Source organism: Saccopteryx bilineata, chromosome X (genome assembly GCF_036850765.1).
Source record: "Saccopteryx bilineata isolate mSacBil1 chromosome X, mSacBil1_pri_phased_curated, whole genome shotgun sequence".
NCBI lineage: Eukaryota > Metazoa > Chordata > Mammalia > Chiroptera > Emballonuridae > Saccopteryx > Saccopteryx bilineata.
This window is the reverse complement of record NC_089502.1, coordinates 100739986-100759748: the sequence shown is the minus strand read 5'-3', so window position 1 is coordinate 100759748 and position 19763 is coordinate 100739986. Positions and strand designations below refer to the sequence as shown.

Here is a 19763-nt window from a genome sequence, read left to right as displayed (position 1 = left end):
GGAGCACCAAAATATATAAGACAGCTACTGACTGACCTAAAAACAAAAACTGACAAAAATACAATCATACTTGGAGACCTCAATACACTGCTGATGGTTATAGATCGTTCATCCAAATAGAAAAATCAATAAAGAAATATGGGCCTTAAATGAAAAACTAAACAATTGGATATCATAGACATCTATAGGACATTTCATCCCAAAATGCCAGAGTATACATTTTTCTCTAGTGTACATGGAACATTCTCAAGAACTGACCATATGTTGGGCTACAAAAATAACATCAACAAATTCAGAAAGATTGAAATTATACCAAGCATATTTTCTGATCATAAAGCCTTGAAACTAGAATTCAATTGCAAAAAAAGACATAAACAAACCCACAAAAATGTGAAAAGTAAACAACATACTTTTTAAAAATGAGTGGGTCAGCCCTGGCCGGTTGGCTCAGCGGTAGAGCGTCGGCCTAGCGTGCGGAGGACCCGGGTTCGATTCCCGGCCAGGGCACATAGGAGAAGCGCCCATTTGCTTCTCCACCCCTCCGCCGCACCTTCCTCTCTGTCTCTCTCTTCCCCTCCCGCAGCCAAGGCTCCATTGGAGCAAAGATGGCCCAGGCGCTGGGGATGGCTCTGTGGCCTCTGCCCCAGGCGCTAGAGTGGCTCTGGTCGCAACATGGCGACACCCAGGAGGGTCGCAACATGGCGATGCCCAGGATAAGCAGAGCATCGCCCCCTGGTGGACAGAGCGTCGCCCATGGTGGGCGTGCCGGGTGGATCCCGGTCGGGCGCATGTGGGAGTCTGTCTGACTGTATCTCCCTGTTTCCAGCTTCAGAAAAATGCAAAAAAAAAAAGTTAAAAAATGAGTGGGTCAAAGAAGAAATAAGCACAGAGATCAAAAGATACATACAGGCAAAAGAAAATAACAATACGACATATCAGAATCTCTGGGATGCAGCAAAAGCAGTAATAACAGAGAAGTTAATATCACTACAGGCCTATATGAACAAACAAGAGAGAGCCCAAGTAAACCACTTAACTTCACATCTTAAAAAACTAAAAAAAGAGGAACAAAGACAACCCAAAACCAGCAGAAGAAATGATAACAATCAGAGCAGAAATAAAGAACAGAAAAACTATAGAAAAAATTAATAAAACAAGGAACTGGTTCTTTGAAAAGATCAACAAAATTAACAAACCCTTGGCAAGACTCATCAAGGAAAAAAGAGAAAGGACTCATATAAACAAAATCCAAAATGAAAGAGGAGAAATCACCACAGATATCATAGATATACAAAGAATTATTGTAGAATACTATGAAAAATTATATGCCACCAAATTTAACAATATAGAAGAAATGGATAAATTCCTAGAACAATACAATCTTCCTAGACTGAGACAGGAAGAAGCAGAAAGCCTAAACAGACCCATAAGCAGGGAGGAAATAGAAACAACTATTAAAAACCTCCCCAAAAATAAAAGTCCAGGGCCAGATGGCTATAATAGTGAATTCTATCAAACATTCAAAGAAGACTTGGTTCCTATTCTACTCAAAGTCTTCCAAAAAATTGAAGAAGAAGCAATACTGCCAAACACATTTTATGAGGGCAACATAAACCCTCATACCAAAACCTGGGAAGGACAACACAAAAAAAGAAAACTACAGACTAATATCTCTAATGAATACAGATGCTAAAATACTAAACAAAATACTCACAAATTGAATACAACACATTTAAAAAATAATTCAGACCTGTGGTGGCGCAGTGGATAAAGCGTTGACCTGGAAATGCTGAGGTCGCCGGTTCAAAACCCTGGCCTTCCCTGGTCAAGGCACATATGGGAGTTGATGCTTCCAGCTCCTCCCCCCCTTCTGTCTCTCCTCTGTCTCTCCCTCTCCTCTCTAAAATAAATTTAAAATAATAATAATAATAATAATAATAATAATAATAAATAATTCATCATGATCAAGTGGGATTCATCTCAGAATCACAAGGATGGTTCAACATACGTAAAACGGTTAACGTAATACACCATATCAACAAAACAAAGAACAAAAACCACATGATCTTATCAGTAGATGCAGAAAAGGCATTCGATAAAATACAACATCATTTTATGTTTAAAACACTTAACAAAATGGGTATAGAAGGAAAATATCTCAACATAATAAAAGCCACCTACAATAAACCATCAGCTAAGATCATATTAAATGGCATAAAACTGAGGACTTTTCCCCTAAAATCAAGAACAAGACAAGGTTGTCCACTCTTTCCACTCTTATTCAACATAGTGCTGGAAGTTCTAGCCAGAGCAATCAGACAAGAGAAAGAAATAAAACGCATTCATATTGGGAAAGAAGAAGTAAAGGTTTCACTTTTTGCAAATGATATGATCCTGCACATCTAAAACCCCAAAGACTCTACAAAAAGACTACTAGAAACAATAAGCCAATACAGTAAGGTCACAGGATACAAAATTAATATACAAAAGTCCATTGCCTTCTTATATACCAACAATGAAAATTAGAAAACGAGCTCAAAAAAACAATCCATCAGCAGTGCAGGAGTGTTTCCTTTTCTCCACATCCTCGCCAGCACTTATTCTGTGTTGTTTTGTTGATGAGCGCCATTCTGGCTGGTGTGAGGTGATATCTCATTGTGGTTTTAATTTGCATTTCTCTAATGATTAGTGATGTGGAGCATTTTTTCATATGCTTATTGGCCATCTGTATGTCCTCTTTGGAGAAGTGTCTATTCATTTCTTTTTCCCATTTTTTGATTGGATTGTTTGTCTTCCTGGTGTTGAGATTTACAAGTTCTTTATAAATTTTGGTGATTAACCCCTTATCAGACGTATTGTCAAATATGTTCTCCCATTGTGTTTGTCTTTTTATTCTGTTCTTATTGTCCTTAGCTGTGTAAAAGCTTTTTAGTTCGATATAGTCCCATTTGTTTATACTGTCTTTTATTTCACTTCCCCGTGGAGATAAATCAGCAAATATATTGTTACAAGAGATGTCGGAGAGCTTACTGCCTATGTTTTCTTCTAAGATGCTTATGGTTTCACGGCCTACATTTAAGTCTTTTATCCATTTTGAGTTTATTTTTGTGAGTGGTGTAAGCTGGTAATCTAGTTTCATTTTTTTGCAGGTAGCTGTCCAATTTTCCCAACACCATTTGTTAAAGAGGCTGTCTTTACTCCATTGTATTTCCTTACTTCCTTTGTCAAATATCAGTTGTCCATAGAGCTGTGGGTTTATTTCTGGGTTCTCTGTTCTGTTCCATTGATCTATATGCCTGTTCTTATGCCAGTACCAGGCTCTTTTGAGTACAATGGCCTTGTAGGATAACTTGATATCAGGAGGTGTGATACCTCCCACTTTATTCTTCTTTTTTAAGATTCCTGAGGCTATTCGTGTTCTTTTTTGGTTCCATATAATTTTTTGGAATATGTGATCTATATCTTTGAAGTATGTCACTGGTATTTTAATTGGTATTGGATTGAATTTATAGATTGCTTTGGGTAATATAGACATTTTAATGATGTTTATTCTTCCTAACCATGAGCACGGTATATGCTGGTGGGAATGCAGACTGGTGCAGCCACTGTGGAAAACAGTATGGAGATTCCTCAAAAAACTGAAAATAGAACTGCCTTTTGACCCAGCTATCCCACTTTTAGGAATATACCCCAAGAACACCATAGATCAGCTCCAAAAGGAAAAATGCACCCCCATGTTTGTGGCAGCATTGTTCACAATAGCGAAGATCTGGAAACAGCCCAAGTGTCCGTCAGAGGACAAGTGGATTAAAAAGTTTTGGTACATATATACTATGGAATAACTACTCAGCCATAAGAACTGATGACATCGGATCATTTACAATAACATGGATGGACCTTGATAACATTATACGGAGTAAAATAAGTAAATCAGAAAAAACTAAGAACTAAGGCTGTGGAGAAAAAAGAACCCTCACTCACTGTTGGTAGGAATGTATACTGGTACAGCCATTAAGAAGAAAGTATGGTGGTTCCTCAAAAATTAAGAATAGAACTAGAATATGACCCAGCAATCTCCTTACTAGGTATCTATCAAAAAACTCAAAAACATTGGAATGCAAAGACAAATGCACCCGCATGTTCATCACAGCAATATTCACAGTGGTACACATTGTATATATGTACCACATCTTTTCTATCCAATCCTCTATTGAAATACACTTTGGATGGAAACATCCATCCAAAAAAATGGATGTTCCAAGGAAATGGATGTTCCGACTACTACTCAGCCATAGAAATGATAAGATATTTCCATTTGTGGCATGGATAAACCTTGAGAACATTATACTAAGTAAAATAATTAAATCAGAAAAAATCTAAGAACTATATGATCTCACACAGAGGTGGGACATAAAACTGATGCTCATGGACATAGATAAAAGTGACGTGGTTACCAGGAGGAGGGGAGCAGACCCAGGGGATTATAGAGAAACAAATGCAGTGTGACAGAAAATGATTTGACTTTGGGTGATGATCACACAATGCAATAACAGTTCAAATGCTATAGAAATATTTTCCTGAAACCTATGTATGCTTTCTATGTGTGATAGAAACAGAGAGACAAAGAGAGGGACAGATAGAGACAGATAGACAGGATGGAAGAGATGAGAAGCATCAATTCTTCATTGCAGCTCCTCAGTTGTTTGTTGATTGCTTTCTCTTATGTGCCTTGACTGGGGGGCTACAGCAGACCAAGTGACCCCTTGCTCGAACCAGCAACCTTGGATCCAAGCTGGTGAGCTTTTTTTTGCTCAAGCCCGATGAGTCCGTGCTCAAGCTGGCGACCTCGGGGTCTCAAACCTGGGTCCTTCCGCATCCCAGTCCAACGCTCTATCCACTGTACCACCACCTGGTCAGGCTGGACTTTGTCTTAATGCAAGATCCCATAGTTCTCATATTTATCTGAAATTTCATACCTAGTAATCTTTCTATTCGCTGCTTAAAGAGAGTTCCACCAATTAATCCAAATGTATGTGCTAGCAGAAGAGTCCCTGCAGTCTCTGCAATTGGGTCACTGATTCCAAATAAAATCAGTTCTCAACATTCCAGAGAGGGTCAGAGTTTTGTTAGCTGGAAAGTTCCCTCAAAGAAGAGGTTGTCTAAACCTTATGCAACATCACAGCTGAAGTCTGGACTAGCCTACTCACATTGGTGAGATCATCCAACGCTGATCTCTTCTTGAGTGGTCCCTGAGGTGAAGATGGAGATGTCCTTGCTTGGTAATTCTCCTCTCTCTACAAAAGTAAAAGAGGTAAATGAAAACACCTCATTGAAACAGTCTTTCTCAGGGACTTTGGTCATCTTTGGGGCTCCGTAAGAAACTCCAGAATCTCCAAACAACTGAGGATGCATATAATAAACCCCGATAAACTATGAGAAAAGGAAATTTTGACACTTAACTGCAGCATAGACAGTTTCTGAAGGAGGTTATCATTGATGATGGGGACAAGGCTGAGAGGAGGCAAGATGACCTACAGTGTAACTCGTAGAATGAGCAAAATGGCTGGGTAAAGTTACTTCTCCTCGTACATCTCTCATATTTTTGGTTAAACTAACCAAGATTAACAACCACCACTAATTTGCAGCAACTCCCAGTCATTCCTTTAACATGAGTGCTCTTGGGCAAAACAGTTCAATAATTTTACAAATATTTAATAGTCTCTCATATTAATTAATTGATTTGAGACATCCCCAATACTGCAATAACACACATGCCTAGATACTGGTCCAGGATACAGCTCTTTACTAGCTGTTGGCCTTGGACAAGTCACTTAATTTCACATACTCAATTTTCTTGTCAGTAAAATTGTAATGATGCCTAACTTAATTGTGGATCAAATAAGAAAATACATGTAAAAAAAGTCTATATACTAAATAAATAAATAAGTTCAGAAACACCAAACCAGTATTACAACAAATGTTAAAGGGCCTCCTTTAAGAAGAAGAAAAATGTGGCCCTGGCTGGTTGGCCCTGTGGATAGAGTGCCAGCAGATGGACTTCCTGGGTTCAATTCCCAGTCAGGACACACAGGAGAAGCAACCATCTGCTTCTCTCCCCTGCCTCACTCCCTTCCCCCCCCAGCCTGCTTCTCTCCCCGTTCTTGCCCTCTTCCTCTACAGCAGCCAGTGGTTTGATTGATTTGAGGGTTAGCCCTGGAGACTCAGGATAGCTTGGTTTGTGTGAGTGAATTAGCCTCACGCACTAAAAATATCTCGGTTGATTTGAGCATCAACCCCAGACAGCGGTTGCCGGGTGGATCCCAGTCAGGGTGTATACAGGAGTCTATCTCACTATCTCTTTTTTTCTCACAAGAGAGAGAGAAATAAAGGAAGGAAAGGAGATGAATGTAGAGGAAAAAAGAGAAAGGAAAGGAAAAGAAAAAAAGGAAAGGAGGAAAGCAAGAGAGAGAAGAGGGGAGGGAGAAAGGAAGGGAAGGAGAAGAAGGAAGGGAGGAGGGGGGGAAGAGAGAAAAGAAGGAAGGGGGAAGGAAGGAATAGAGGAAGGAAGGAAGGAAGGAAGGAAGGAAGGAAGGAAGGAAGGAAGGAAGGAAGGAAGGAAGGAAGGAAAAAATATGGATAAACTGTTAATAAATACATATCCATCAACGATTACTTTAAATGCAAATAGTTAAATGATCCAATCAAACTGTTGCTGAACTTTGGAGTTCTTTATATACAATATTTTGGATATTAAACCCTTATCAGATCTGTTTGTGAATATCTCCTATTTGTTTGGATACGTTTTTGTTTTATTTTCAGTTTCTTTTGCTGTACAAAAGACTTTTAGTTTACTATAGTCTCATTCATTTTTGGGGGGAAGCCTTTACTTCCCTTGGCTTTGGGGTCAAATTCATAAATTGTTCTCTATGGCCAAGGTCCATATGTTTAGTACCTATGTTGTCTTCTATGTAATTTACTGTTTTTGATCTTATATTTAGGACTTTGATCCATTCTCAATTAGAAATAATATTTTTATACCTCACAATACTATTTTAAACCTCACAAGAAAAATTCGTATTTTAAGAAAGGAATTTGTGCCCTGGCCAGGTAGCTCAGTTCATTAGAGCATTTTCTAAATACACCAAGGTTGTGGGTTTGATCTCTGCTCGGGGCACATACAAAAATCAACCAACGAATGTATAAACAAGCATAACAACAAATACATGCTTCTCTCTCTCTCTCTCTCTCTCTCTCTCTCTCTCTCTCTTTCTCTCTTTAAATTCAATAATTTTTTAATCAAAATAAGAATTTGGTAAATCCATACTTATCCCTACCTGTTATTATATACAATGGAAGAATGATTAAAGGGAGGAGAGGTGAATATTTTGGAGGAAGGGAGGGGGCTTTCTTTCTAGACATTGTTTATCTGTGCATGCCTTACTCCACTCCCAAATTACTAAGATCATATATGGGGGTAAAAGCTACGTTCAATCACACTACAAGTCTTTTCTACTCCATAGCAGTTTTTATTTGGTGAAGGTCTCCTAATTATCCTTTAAAAAACGAAAATAAAATTGTGCTAGGAAAACTGGAATGCCACATGTAAAAGAATGAAACTTGACTACAGTTTGTCACCCTGCACAAAACTTAATTCAAAATGGATCAAAGAACTAAATAATATAATACCTGAAACTATAAATTACATAGAAAAAAATATAGGTTCTCAGCTCATGGACCCTGGTCTTAGAGAACAATTCATGAATGTTACCCCAAAGGAAAGGGAAATCAAGACAAAAAAAAATGAATGAGACTATATCAAACTAAGAAGCTTCTGCACAGCAAAAGAAACTGACAACAAAACAAATAGGCAGCCAACTAAATGGGAGATGATATTTGCAAAAAAACAGTTCCAATATGGGGTTAATATCAAAAATATATAAAAAATATACAAAACTCAGCATAATCATGTAAACAATACAATTAAAAAATGTGGAGAGGACCTGAACAGTCACTTCTTCCTAGAAAACATACAAATTGCTAACAGATATATAAGAAGGTACTCATCTTCACTAGCTATTTGAGGAATGCAAATCAAAACTACAATGAGATATCACCTCACACCTGTTACCTTGGCTATTATCAACAAGACAGGTAATAACAAGTGTAGGAGAGGCTGTGGAGAAAAGGGAACCCTCATTCACTGCTGGTGGAAAGGCAAATTAGGACTATCATTATGGAAGAAGGTATGATGGTTCCTCAAAAAATTAAGACTAGAACTACTATATGTCCCAGCAGTCCCTCTAATGGGTATCTACCCCCCAAATTTGAAAACATTGATACATTAAAACACATGCTCCCCATGTTCATCACAGCATTATGCACAGTGGCCAAGACATAGAAACAACCAAAGTGGCCCTCGATAGAAGATTGGATAAAGATGTGGTACATATATGCCATGGAACACTACTCAGCCATAAGAAATGATGGCATAGTGCCATTAACAACATAGATGCACCTTGAGAACATTATGCTGAGTGAAATAAATAAATCAGAAAAGGCTAAGAACTTTATGATTTCACGCAGATGTGGGATATAAAACTGAGACTCACGGACATAGATAAAACTGAAGTGGTTACCAAAGGAAGGGGACAGGGGAGGTGAAGGGAGTAAAGACAGAAAAATAAAAGGTGATGGAAAATGATTTGATTTTTGGTGACGGGTATACTACATAATCAACTGTTGCCTGACCTGTGGTGGCGCAGTGGATAAAGCATCGACCTGGAAATGCTGAGGTCGCCGGTTCGAAACCTTGGGCTTGCCTGGTCAAGGCACATATGGGAGTTGATGCTTCCAGCTCCTCCCCACCTTCTCTCTCTGTCTCTGTCTCCTCTCTCTCTCCCTCTCTGTCTCTCTCTCACTCCCTTCTCTCTCCTCTCTAAAATGAATAAATAAAATAAAATAAAAACCTTAAAAAAAACCCACAAAAAACATACAACATAATCAACTGTTCAAATGCTACAGAAATGTTTACCTGAAACTTATGTACTCTTATTGATCAATGTCATCCTGTTAAACTTAATTTTCTGAATAAAATTTTTAAAAATGAAATGAAAATAAATCTTCGCCTACTTATAGCAGAGATCTGTTATGTGAAGCAGAACACTGAGATCAAACCATTTATTTACTCTGTTCTCCTTCACACCATTCACAGTTAACTATATGACACAGGAAGTGAATGAAAATTTAGAGAATTGGACTCATAATACAATATACTGATCTAACACAACAAAATAATCCGGAAAGATCTCAGAAGAACTACTTATTTTCTAAGTGAATAAGCTAAGAAGTAAGTATACTGTTAGTGTTTTATCTAGTTCATGATAAATAATCCTAGTGAAAATAATTAGAAAAAAATAATGAAGTTGACCCCAGGGCAAGAGAAGTAAATTCAAAAATAAATGAATGGGACTATATTAAACTAAAAGGGTTCTTCATAGCAAAAAACCATATACCAAAACAAAAAAAGCAGCCAGCCAAAAGGGATTTGATATCCACAGACAATTGCTCTGACATGGGATTAATATCCATAATATATAAAGAACTCACAAAGCTAAACAACGAAAAAGCAAACAATCCAATTAAAAGATGGGGAGAGGACCTGAACAGACACTTCTCTCATGTAGACATACAAATAATATATAGATATATAAAAAGATGTTCATTTCCACTACCTATTAGAGGAATGCAAATCAATACTACAGTGAGATACCACCTTATGCCTGTTAGATTGGCTGTTATCAACAAGACAGGTAATAACAAGTGTTGGAAAGGCTGTGGAGAAAAAAGAACCCTCACTCACTGTTGGTAGGAATGTATACTGGTACAGCCATTAAGAAGAAAGTATGGTGGTTCCTCAAAAATTAAGAATAGAACTAGAATATGACCCAGCAATCTCCTTATTAGGTATCTATCAAAAAACTCAAAAACATTGGAATGCAAAGACAAATGCACCCGCATGTTTATCACAGCAATATTCACAGTGGTACACATTGTATATATGTACCACATCTTTTTTATCCAATCCTCTATTGAAATACACTTTGTATATTGCTTTGGGTAATATGGCCATTTTGATTATATTTATTCTTCCTATCCACGAACAAGGAATATTTTTCCATCTCATTGTATCTTTTTCGATTTCCCTTAACAATGCTTTGTAATTTTCATTATATAGGTCCTTTACGTTCTTTGTTATGTTTATTCCTAGGTATTTTATTTTTTTTGTTGCAATCGTGAAGGGGATTATTTTTTTGAGTTCGTTTTCTAATATTTCATTGTTGGCATATAGAAAGGCTATGGACTTTTGTATGTTAATTTTGTATCCTGCGACCTTACTATATTGGTTTATTGTTTCTAATAATCTTTTTGTGGAGTCCTTCGGGTTTTCGATGTATAGGATCATATCATCAGCAATTCCCATCAAAATCCCTATGAGATTTTTTAAAGAAATGGAACAAAAAATCATCAGATTTATATGGAACTATAAAAAACCCCGAATAGCCAAAACAATCCTAAGGAAAAAGAATGAAGCTGGGGGCATTACAATACCTGACTTTAAACTATATTATAGGGCCACGATAATTAAAACAGCATGGTATTGGCAGAAAAATAGACACTCAGACCAATGGAACAGAATAGAAAGCCCAGAAATAAAACCACATATATATGGTCAAATAATCTTTGATAAAGGGGCCAACAACACACAATGGAGAAAAGAAAGCCTCTTCAACAAATGGTGTTGGGAAAACTGGAAAGCCACATGCAAAAGAATGAAACTCGACTACAGCCTGTCCCCGTGTACTAAAATTAATTCAAAATGGATCAAAGACCTAAATATAAGACCTGAAACAATAAAGTACATAGAAGAAGACATAGGTACTAAAATCATGGACCTGGGTTTTAAAGAACATTTTATGAACTTGACTCCAATGGCAAGAGAAGTGAAGGCAAAGATAAATGAATGGGACTACATCAGAATTAAAAGTTTTTGCTCAGCAAGAGAAACTGATATCAAAATAAACAGACAGCCAACTATATGGGAACTGATATTTTCAAACGACAGCTCAGATAAGGGCCTAATATCCAAAATTTACAAAGAACTCATAAAACTCAACAACAAACAAACAAGCAATCCAATAAAAAAATGGGAAGAGGACATGAACAGACACTTCTCCCAGGAAGAGATACAAATGGCCAACAGATATATGAAAAGATGCTCAGCTTCATTAGTTATTAGAGAAATGCAAATCAAAACTACAATGAGATACCACCTCACTCCTGTTAGATTAGCTATTATCAACAAGACGGGTAATAGCAAATGTTGGAGAGGCTGTGGAGAAAAAGGAACCCTCATTCACTGTTGGTGGGACTGTAAAGTAGTACAACCATTATGGAGGAAAGTATGGTGGTTCCTCAAAAAACTGCAAATAGAACTACCTTATGACCCAGCAATCCCTCTACTGGGTATATACCCCAAAACCTCAGAAACATTGATACGTGAAGACACATGTAGCCCCATGTTCATTGCAGCAGTGTTCACAGTGGCCAAGACATGAAAACAACCAAAAAGCCCTTCAATAGAAGACTGGATAAAGAAGATGTGGCACATATACACTATGGAATACTACTCAGCCATAAGAAATGATGACATCAGATCATTTACAGCAAAATGGTGGGATCTTGATAACATTATAAGGAGTGAAATAAGCAAATCAGAAAAAAACAAGAAATACATGATTCCATACATTGGTGGAACATAAAAATGAGACTAAGAGTCATGGACAAGAGTGTGGTGGTTACCAAGGGTGGAGGGGGAGGGAGGACATGGGAGGAAGGGAGGGAGAGAGTTAGGGGGAGGGGGAGGGGCACGGAGAACTAGATAGAGGGTGACGGAGGACAATCTGACTTTGGGCGAGGGGTTTGCAACATAATTTGATGACAAAATAACCTAGACATGTTTTCTTTGAATATATGTACCCTGATTTATTAATGTCATCCCATTACCATTAATAAAAATTTATTAAAAAAAAAAAAAAAAAAAAAAAGAAATACACTTTGGATGGAAACATCCATCCAAAAAAATGGATGTTCCAAGGAAATGGATGTTCCGACTACTACTCAGCCATAGAAATGATAAGATATTTCCATTTGTGGCATGGATAAACCTTGAGAACATTATACTAAGTAAAATAAGTAAATCAGAAAAAAAGCTAAGAACTATATGATCTCACACAGAGGTGGGACATAAAACTGATGCTCATGGACATAGATAAAAGTGACGTGGTTACCAGGAGGAGGCGAGCAGACCCAGGGGATTATAGAGAAACAAATGCAGTGTGACAGAAAATTACCACGGGTGGGGGGAGGGAGGACATGGGAGGGAGGGAGGGAGAGATTTAGGGGGAGGGGGAGGGGCACAGAGAACTAGATAGAGGGTGGCGGAGGACAATCTGACTTTGGGCGAGGGGTACGCAACATAATTTAATGACAAAATAAACTAGACATGTTTTCTTTGATATATATACCCTGATTTATTAATGTCATCCCATTACCATTAATAAAAATTTATTAAAAAAAAAGAAAATGATTTGACTTTGGGTGATGATCACACAATGCAATAACAGTTCAAATGCTATGGAAATATTTTCCTGAAACCTATGTATGCTTTCTATGTGTGACAGAAACAGAGAAACAAAGAGAGGGACAGATAGGGACAGATAGACAGGATGGAAGAGATGAGAAGCATCAATTCTTCATTGCAGCTCCTCAGTTGTTTGTTGATTGCTTTCTCTTATGTGCCTTGACTGGGGGGCTACAGCAGACCAAGTGACCTCTTGCTCGAACCAGCAACCTTGGGTCCAAGCTGGTGACCTTTTTTTTTGCTCAAGCCAGATGAGTCCGTGCTCAAGCTGGCGACATCGGGGTCTCAAACCTGGGTCCTTCCGCATCCCAGTCCAATGCTCTATCCACTGTACCACCACCTGGTCAGGCTGGACTTTGTCTTAATGCAAGATCCCATAGTTCTCATATTTATCTAAAATTTCATACCTAGTAATCTTTCTATTCGCTGCTCCACCAATTAATCCAAATGTATGTGCTAGCAGAAGAGTCCCTGCAGTCTCTGCAATTGGGTCACTGATTCCAAATAAAATCAGTTCTCAACATTCCAGAGAGGGTCAGAGTTTTGTTAGCTGGAAAGTTCCCTCAAAGAAGAGGTTGTCTAAACCTTATGCAACATCACAGCTGAAGTCTGGACTAGCCTACTCACATTGGTGAGATCATCCAACGCTGATCTCTTCTTGAGTGGTCCCTGAGGTGAAGATGGAGATGTCCTTGCTTGGTAATTCTCCTCTCTCTACAAAAGTAAAAGAGGTAAATGAAAACATCTCATTGGGACAGTCTTTCTCAGGGACTTTGGTCATCTTTGGGGCTCCGTAAGAAACTCCAGAATCTCCAAACAACTGAGGATGCATATAATAAACCCCGATAAACTATGAGAAAAGGAAATTTTGACACTTAACTGCAGCATAGACAGTTTCTGAAGGAGGTTATCATTGATGATGGGGACAAGGCTGAGAGGAGGCAAGATGACCTACAGTGTAACTCGTAGAATGAGCAAAATGGCTGGGTAAAGTTACTTCTCCTCATACATCTCTCATATTTTTGGTTAAACTAACCAAGATTAACAACCACCACTAATTTGCAGCAACTCCCAGTCATTCCTTTAATATGCATGCTCTCGGGCAAAACAGATCAATAATTTTACAAATATTTAATAGTCCCTTATATTAATTAAATGATTTAAGAAATTCACAATACGGCAATAACACACAGGCCTAGATACTGGTCCAGGATACAGCTCTTTACTAGCTGCTGGCCTTGGACAAGTCACTTAATTTCACAGACTCAATTTTCTTGTCAGTAAAATTGTAATGATAGCCTAAATTAATTGAGGAATAAATAAGAAAATACATGTTTAAAAAAAGTCTATATACTAAATAAATAAATAAATAAGTTCATCAACACCAAACCAGTATTACAACAAATTTTAAAGAGCTTTCTTTAAGAAGAAGAAAAATGTGGCCCTGGCTGGTTGACCCAGTGGATAGAGTACCAGCAGATGGACATCCTGGGTTCAATTCCCAGTCAGGACACACAGGAGAAGCAACCATCTGCTTCTCCCCCAGCCTCACTCCCTTCCCCCCCCCAATCCTGCTTCTCTCCCCCTTCTTGCCCTCTTCCTCTCCAGCATCCAGTGTTTCGATTGATTTGAAGGTCAGCGCTGGAGACTCAGGATAGCTTGGTTTGTCTGAGTGAATTAGCCTCAGGCACTAAAAATACCTCTGTTGATTTGAGCATCAGCCCCAGACAGTGGTTGCCGGGTGGACCCAGTCAGGGTGTATATGGGAGTCTATCTCACTATCTCTTTTTCTCTCACAAAAAAGAGAGCAATAAAGGAAGGAAAGGAGATGAATGGAGAGGAAAAAAGAGAAAGGAAAGGAAAAGAAAAAAAGGAATAGAAAGGAAAGGAGGAAAGGAAAAGAGAGAAGACCGGAGAGAGAAAGGAAGGGAAGGAAGGGAAAAAAGGTAAGAAAGGGAAGGAAGGGAGGAAGGGGAGAAGAGAGAAAAGAAGGAAGGGAGGATGGGAGGAAGGGAGGAAGGAAGAGAGGAAGGAAGGAAGGAAGTAAAAAATATGAATAAAATGTTAATAAATACATATCCATCAACGATTACTTTAAATGCAAATAGTTAAATGATCCAATCAAACTGTTGCTGAACTTTGGGAGTTCTTTATATGTTTTGGATATTAAACCGTTATCAGATCTGTTTGTGAATATTCTCTATTTGTTTGGATACCTTTTTGTTTTATTTTCAGATTCTTCTGCTGTACAGAAGACTTTTCGTTTACTATAGTCTCATTCATTTTTGGAGGGAAGCCTTTACTTCCCTTGGCTTTGGGGTCAAATTCATAAATTGTTCTCTATGGCCAAGGTCCATATGTTTAGTACCTATGTTGTCTTCTATGTAATTTATTGTTTCTGATCTTATATTTAGGCCTTTGATCCATTTTCAATTAGAAGTAATATTTTTAAAGTATATAGTCCAATACTATTTTAAACCTCACAAGAAAAATTTGTATTTTAAGAAAGGAATTTGTGCCCTGGCTAGGTAGCTCAGTTGATTAGAGCATTTTCTAAATATACCAAGGTTGTGTGTTTGATCTCTGCTCGGGGCACATACAAAAATCAACCAACAAATGTATAAACAAGCGTAACAACAAATACATGCTTCTCTCTCTCTCTCTCTCTTTAAATTCAATAATTTTTTAATCAAAATAAGAATTTGGTAAATCCATACTTATCCCTACCTATTATTATATACAATGGAAGAATGATTAAAGGAAGGAGAGGTTAATATTTTGGAGGAAGGGACGGGGCTTTCTTTCTAGACATTGTTTATCTGTGCATGCCTTACTCCACTCCCAAATTACTAAGTTCATCTATGGGGGTAAAAGCTAGGTTCAATCACACTACAAGTCTTTTCTACTCCATAGCAGTTTTTATTTGATGAAGGTCTCCTAATTATCCTTTAAAAAACAAAAATAACATTGTGCTAAGAAAACTGGAAAGCCACATGTAAAAGAATGAAACTTTACTACAGTTTGTCAACCTACACAAAACTTAATTCAAAATGGATCAAAGACCTAAGTAATATAATACCTGAAACTATAAATTACATAGAAAAAAATATAGGTCCTCAGCTCATGGACCCTGGTCATAGAGAACAATACATGAATGTTACCCCAAAGGAAAGGGAAATCAAGACAACAAAAAATGAATGGGACTATATCAAACTAAGAAGCTTCTGCACAGCAAAAGAAACTGACAACAAAACATATCGGCAGCCAACTAAATGGGAGATGACATTTGCAAAAAAGAGTTCCAATATGGGGTTAATATCAAAAATATATAAAAAATATACAAAGCTCAGCATAATCATGTAAACAATCCAATTAAAAAATGTGGAGAGGACCTGAACAGTCACTTCTTCCTAGAGGACATATAAATGGTTAAGAGATATATAAGAAGATACTCATCTTCACTGGCTATTTGAGGAATGCAAATCAAAACTACAATGAGATATCACCTCACACCTGTTAGCTTGGCTATTATCAACAAGACAGGTAATAACAAGTGTTGGAGAGGCTGTGGAGAAAAGGGAACCCTCATTCACTGCTGGTGGAAAGGCAAATTAGGACTATCATTATGGAAGAAGGTATGATGGTTCCTCAAAAAATTAAGAATAGAACTACTATATGTCCCAGCAGTTCCTGTAATGGGTATCTACCCCCCAAATTTGAAAACATTGATACATTAAGACACATGCACCCTATGTTCATCACAGCATTATGCACAGTGGCCAAGACATAGAAACAACCAAAGTGGCCCTCGATAGAAGATTGGATAAAGATGTGGTACATATATGCCATGGAAAACTACTCAGCCATAAGAAATGATGGCATAGTGCCATTAACAACATAGATGCACCTTGAGTACATTATACTGAGTGAAATAAATAAATCAGAAAAAGCTAAGAACTTTATGATTTCACGCAGATGTGGGATATAAAACTGAGACTCACGGACAGAGATAAAACTGAAGTGGTTACCAAAGGAAGGGGACAGGGGAGGTGAAGGGAGTAAAGAGAGAAAAATAAAAGGTGATGGAAAATGATTTGACTTTCGGTGATGGGTATACAACATAATCAGCAGTTCAAATGCTACAGAAATGTTTACCTGAAACTTATGTACTCTTATTGATCAATGTCATCCTGTTAAACTTAATTTTCTGAATAAAATTTTTAAAAATGAAATGAAAATAAATCTTTGCCTACTTATATCAGAGATTTGTTATGTCAAGCAGAACACTGAGATCAAACCATTTATTTACTCTGTTCTCCTTCACACCATTCACAGTTAACTACATGACCCAGGAAGTGAATGAAAATTTAGAGAACTGGATTCATAATACAATGGACAGATCTAACACAAAAAAATAATCCGGAAAGTTCTCAGAAGAACTACTTATTTTCTAAGTGAATAAGCTAAGAAGTAAGTATACTGTTAGTGTTTTATCTAGTTCATGATAAATAATCCTAGTGAAAATAATTAGAAAAAAATAATGAAGTTGACCCCAGGGCAAGGGAAGTAAATTCAAAAATAAATGAATGGGACTATATTAAACTAAAAGGGTTCTTCATAGACAAAAACCATATAGCAAAACAAAAAAAGCAGCCAGTCAAATGGGATTCGATATCCACAGACAATTGCTCTGACATGGGATTAATATCCATAATATATAAAGAACTCACAAAGGTAAACAACGCAAAAGCAAACAATCCAATTAAAAGATGGGGAGAGGACCTGAACAGACACTTCTCTCATGTAGACATACAAATAATATATAGATATATAAAAAGATGCCCATTTCCACTACCTATTAGAGAAATGCAAATCAAAACTACAGTGAGATACCACCTTACACCTGTTAGATTGGCTGTTATCAACAAGACAGATAATAACAAGTGTTGGAAAGGGGCTGTAGAGAAAAAAGAACCCTCACTCACTGTTGGTAGGAATGTATACTGGTACAGCCATTTAGAAGAAAGTATGGTGGTTCCTCAAAAATTAAGAATAGAACTAGAATATGACCCAGCAATCTACTTACTAGGTATCTATCAAAAAACTCAAAAACATTGGAATGCAAAGACAAATGCACCCGCATGTTTATCACAGCAATATTCACAGTGGTACACATTGTACATATGTACCACATCTTTTTTATCCAATCCTCTATTGAAATACACTTTGGATGGAAACATCCATCCAAAAAAATGGATGTTCCAAGGAAATGGATGTTCCAACTTCTACTCAGCCATAGAAATGATAAGATATTTCCATTTGTGGCATGGATAAACCTTGAGAACATTATACTAAGTAAAATAAGTAAATCAGAAAAAAGCTAAGAACTATATGATCTCACACAGAGGTGGGACATAGAACTGATGCTCATGGACATAGATAAAAGTGATGTGGTTACCAGGAGGAGGGGAGCAGACCCAGGGGATTATAGAGAAACAAATGCAGTGTGACAGAAAATGATTTGACTTTGGGTGATGATCACACAATGCAATAACAGTTCAAATGCTATAGAAATATTTTCCTGAAACCTATGTATGCTTTCTATGTGTGACAAAAACAGAGAGACAATGAGAGGGACAGATAGGGACAGATAGACAGGATGGAAGAGATGAGAAGCATCAATCTTCATTGTAGCTCCTCAGTTGTTCATTGATTGCTTTCTCATATGTGCCTTGACTTGGGGGCTATAGCAGACCAAGTGACCCCTTGCTCTACCCAGCAAACTTGGACTCAAGCCAGAGACCTTGGGCTTCAAGCCACTGACCTTTGGACTCAAACCAGCTACCCTGCACTCAAGCTGGTTGGCCTGTGCTCAAGCCTGATGAGCCGATGCTCAATCTGACAACCTGGAGGTTTCAAACCCGGGTCCTCTGCATCCCAGTCCAATTCTCTATCCACTGTGCCACTGCCTGGTCAGGCTGAAACCTATGTACTCTTATTGATCAATGTCATCCCATTAAATTAAATTTCTAAATAGAAAAAAAATAAAAATAAAATTCAATCAATGAACAACTTAATTCATTAATGTTAGTAAAATTCTGATTGAAATATATATGATGATGAATGAATTAAGAACATCCCAAGTTTGGAATGACTATGTCAAACCACCTACAACATCAAAACAGCATAGTCAAAACGGACCAATTTCAAATTAAATAGCCATAAAAGTAAAAAGCGTTGAAAATACATTTGTTGGCCTAGTCTTCACACTCTCCCCAAGCAGCGTCCTGGAAACATGCTTTGAGCATCTTATTAGAGAAAGTGAGTATGGATATGATCATTAATGAGGGCTGACTGTTGTTTCCTTTTGAAGATGTGAAGCATGGCCTTCATTTCAGTCATGCATTTATAGAAAAGGAAAAGTCACACTTTCTTCCCAAGTTCTAATGTGCTAGTCTTCTCCAACTACAAGGGATCTCACCTCTTCCCTCTGTCTCCAATTAAACCACACATATTCTGAAAGATTTAGGCGTGAGAATAGAAACTAAGCCAACACAGGAAGAGGCTACTCTAGATACTGTTGGAAGAGATTGTTTGCTCTAACCTTTTCAGAGTTGTCATGATCACTGGTCACAATTTTGCTAGACTGAGATTTCTTAGTCTCATGCTTGGAGCTTCCAAGTGGCAGTGGAAGTGGCATCTCTTACAGATTCAGCGGTGTCTATCCAAGGCAGAGCTGTAATCAGAAAGGGACCTCATTAATACACCATTCACCAGAAACATCACAGAATTCTCTGGAGACTCTTCAGAAAACCCAGTCTCTCTACAGCACCCCTAGGAGGAAACAGACTTTGAGTTAGGCAGATTTAGGTTTCAAACTTTGATTTTACCACAGTTAACCTTGGGCAAGTGACTGAAACTTCATAGACTCAAGTTATCTCATCTATAAAACAGATAAATATACCTACTTCTACAGTGCACTGTTCAATTTAAATTGGATACTCTATGTAAAAAGCCCAGACAGTATCTGCCATCCTCTATGGAAACTGAAATTATGGCCTAA

The 19763-nt window shown here is 37.6% G+C and overlaps 1 protein-coding gene across 5 annotated transcripts in view; it reads right to left on the bottom strand.

Moving 5' to 3' along the window:
- Positions 1-19763, bottom strand: part of CCNB3 (cyclin B3) — an 84025-nt gene that overhangs the window by 35471 nt on the left and 28791 nt on the right. For all 5 annotated transcript variants that reach the window (XM_066249148.1, XM_066249152.1, XM_066249149.1 and 2 more), the window contains 3 exons: positions 19305-19436; positions 13328-13414; positions 5208-5294 (listed from right to left, as the gene is read on the bottom strand). In XM_066249148.1, coding sequence (XP_066105245.1) covers positions 5208-5294; positions 13328-13414; positions 19305-19400 — 270 coding nt within the window. In that variant the 5' untranslated portion in view covers positions 19401-19436. The remainder of the gene's footprint in view (positions 1-5207; positions 5295-13327; positions 13415-19304; positions 19437-19763) is intronic.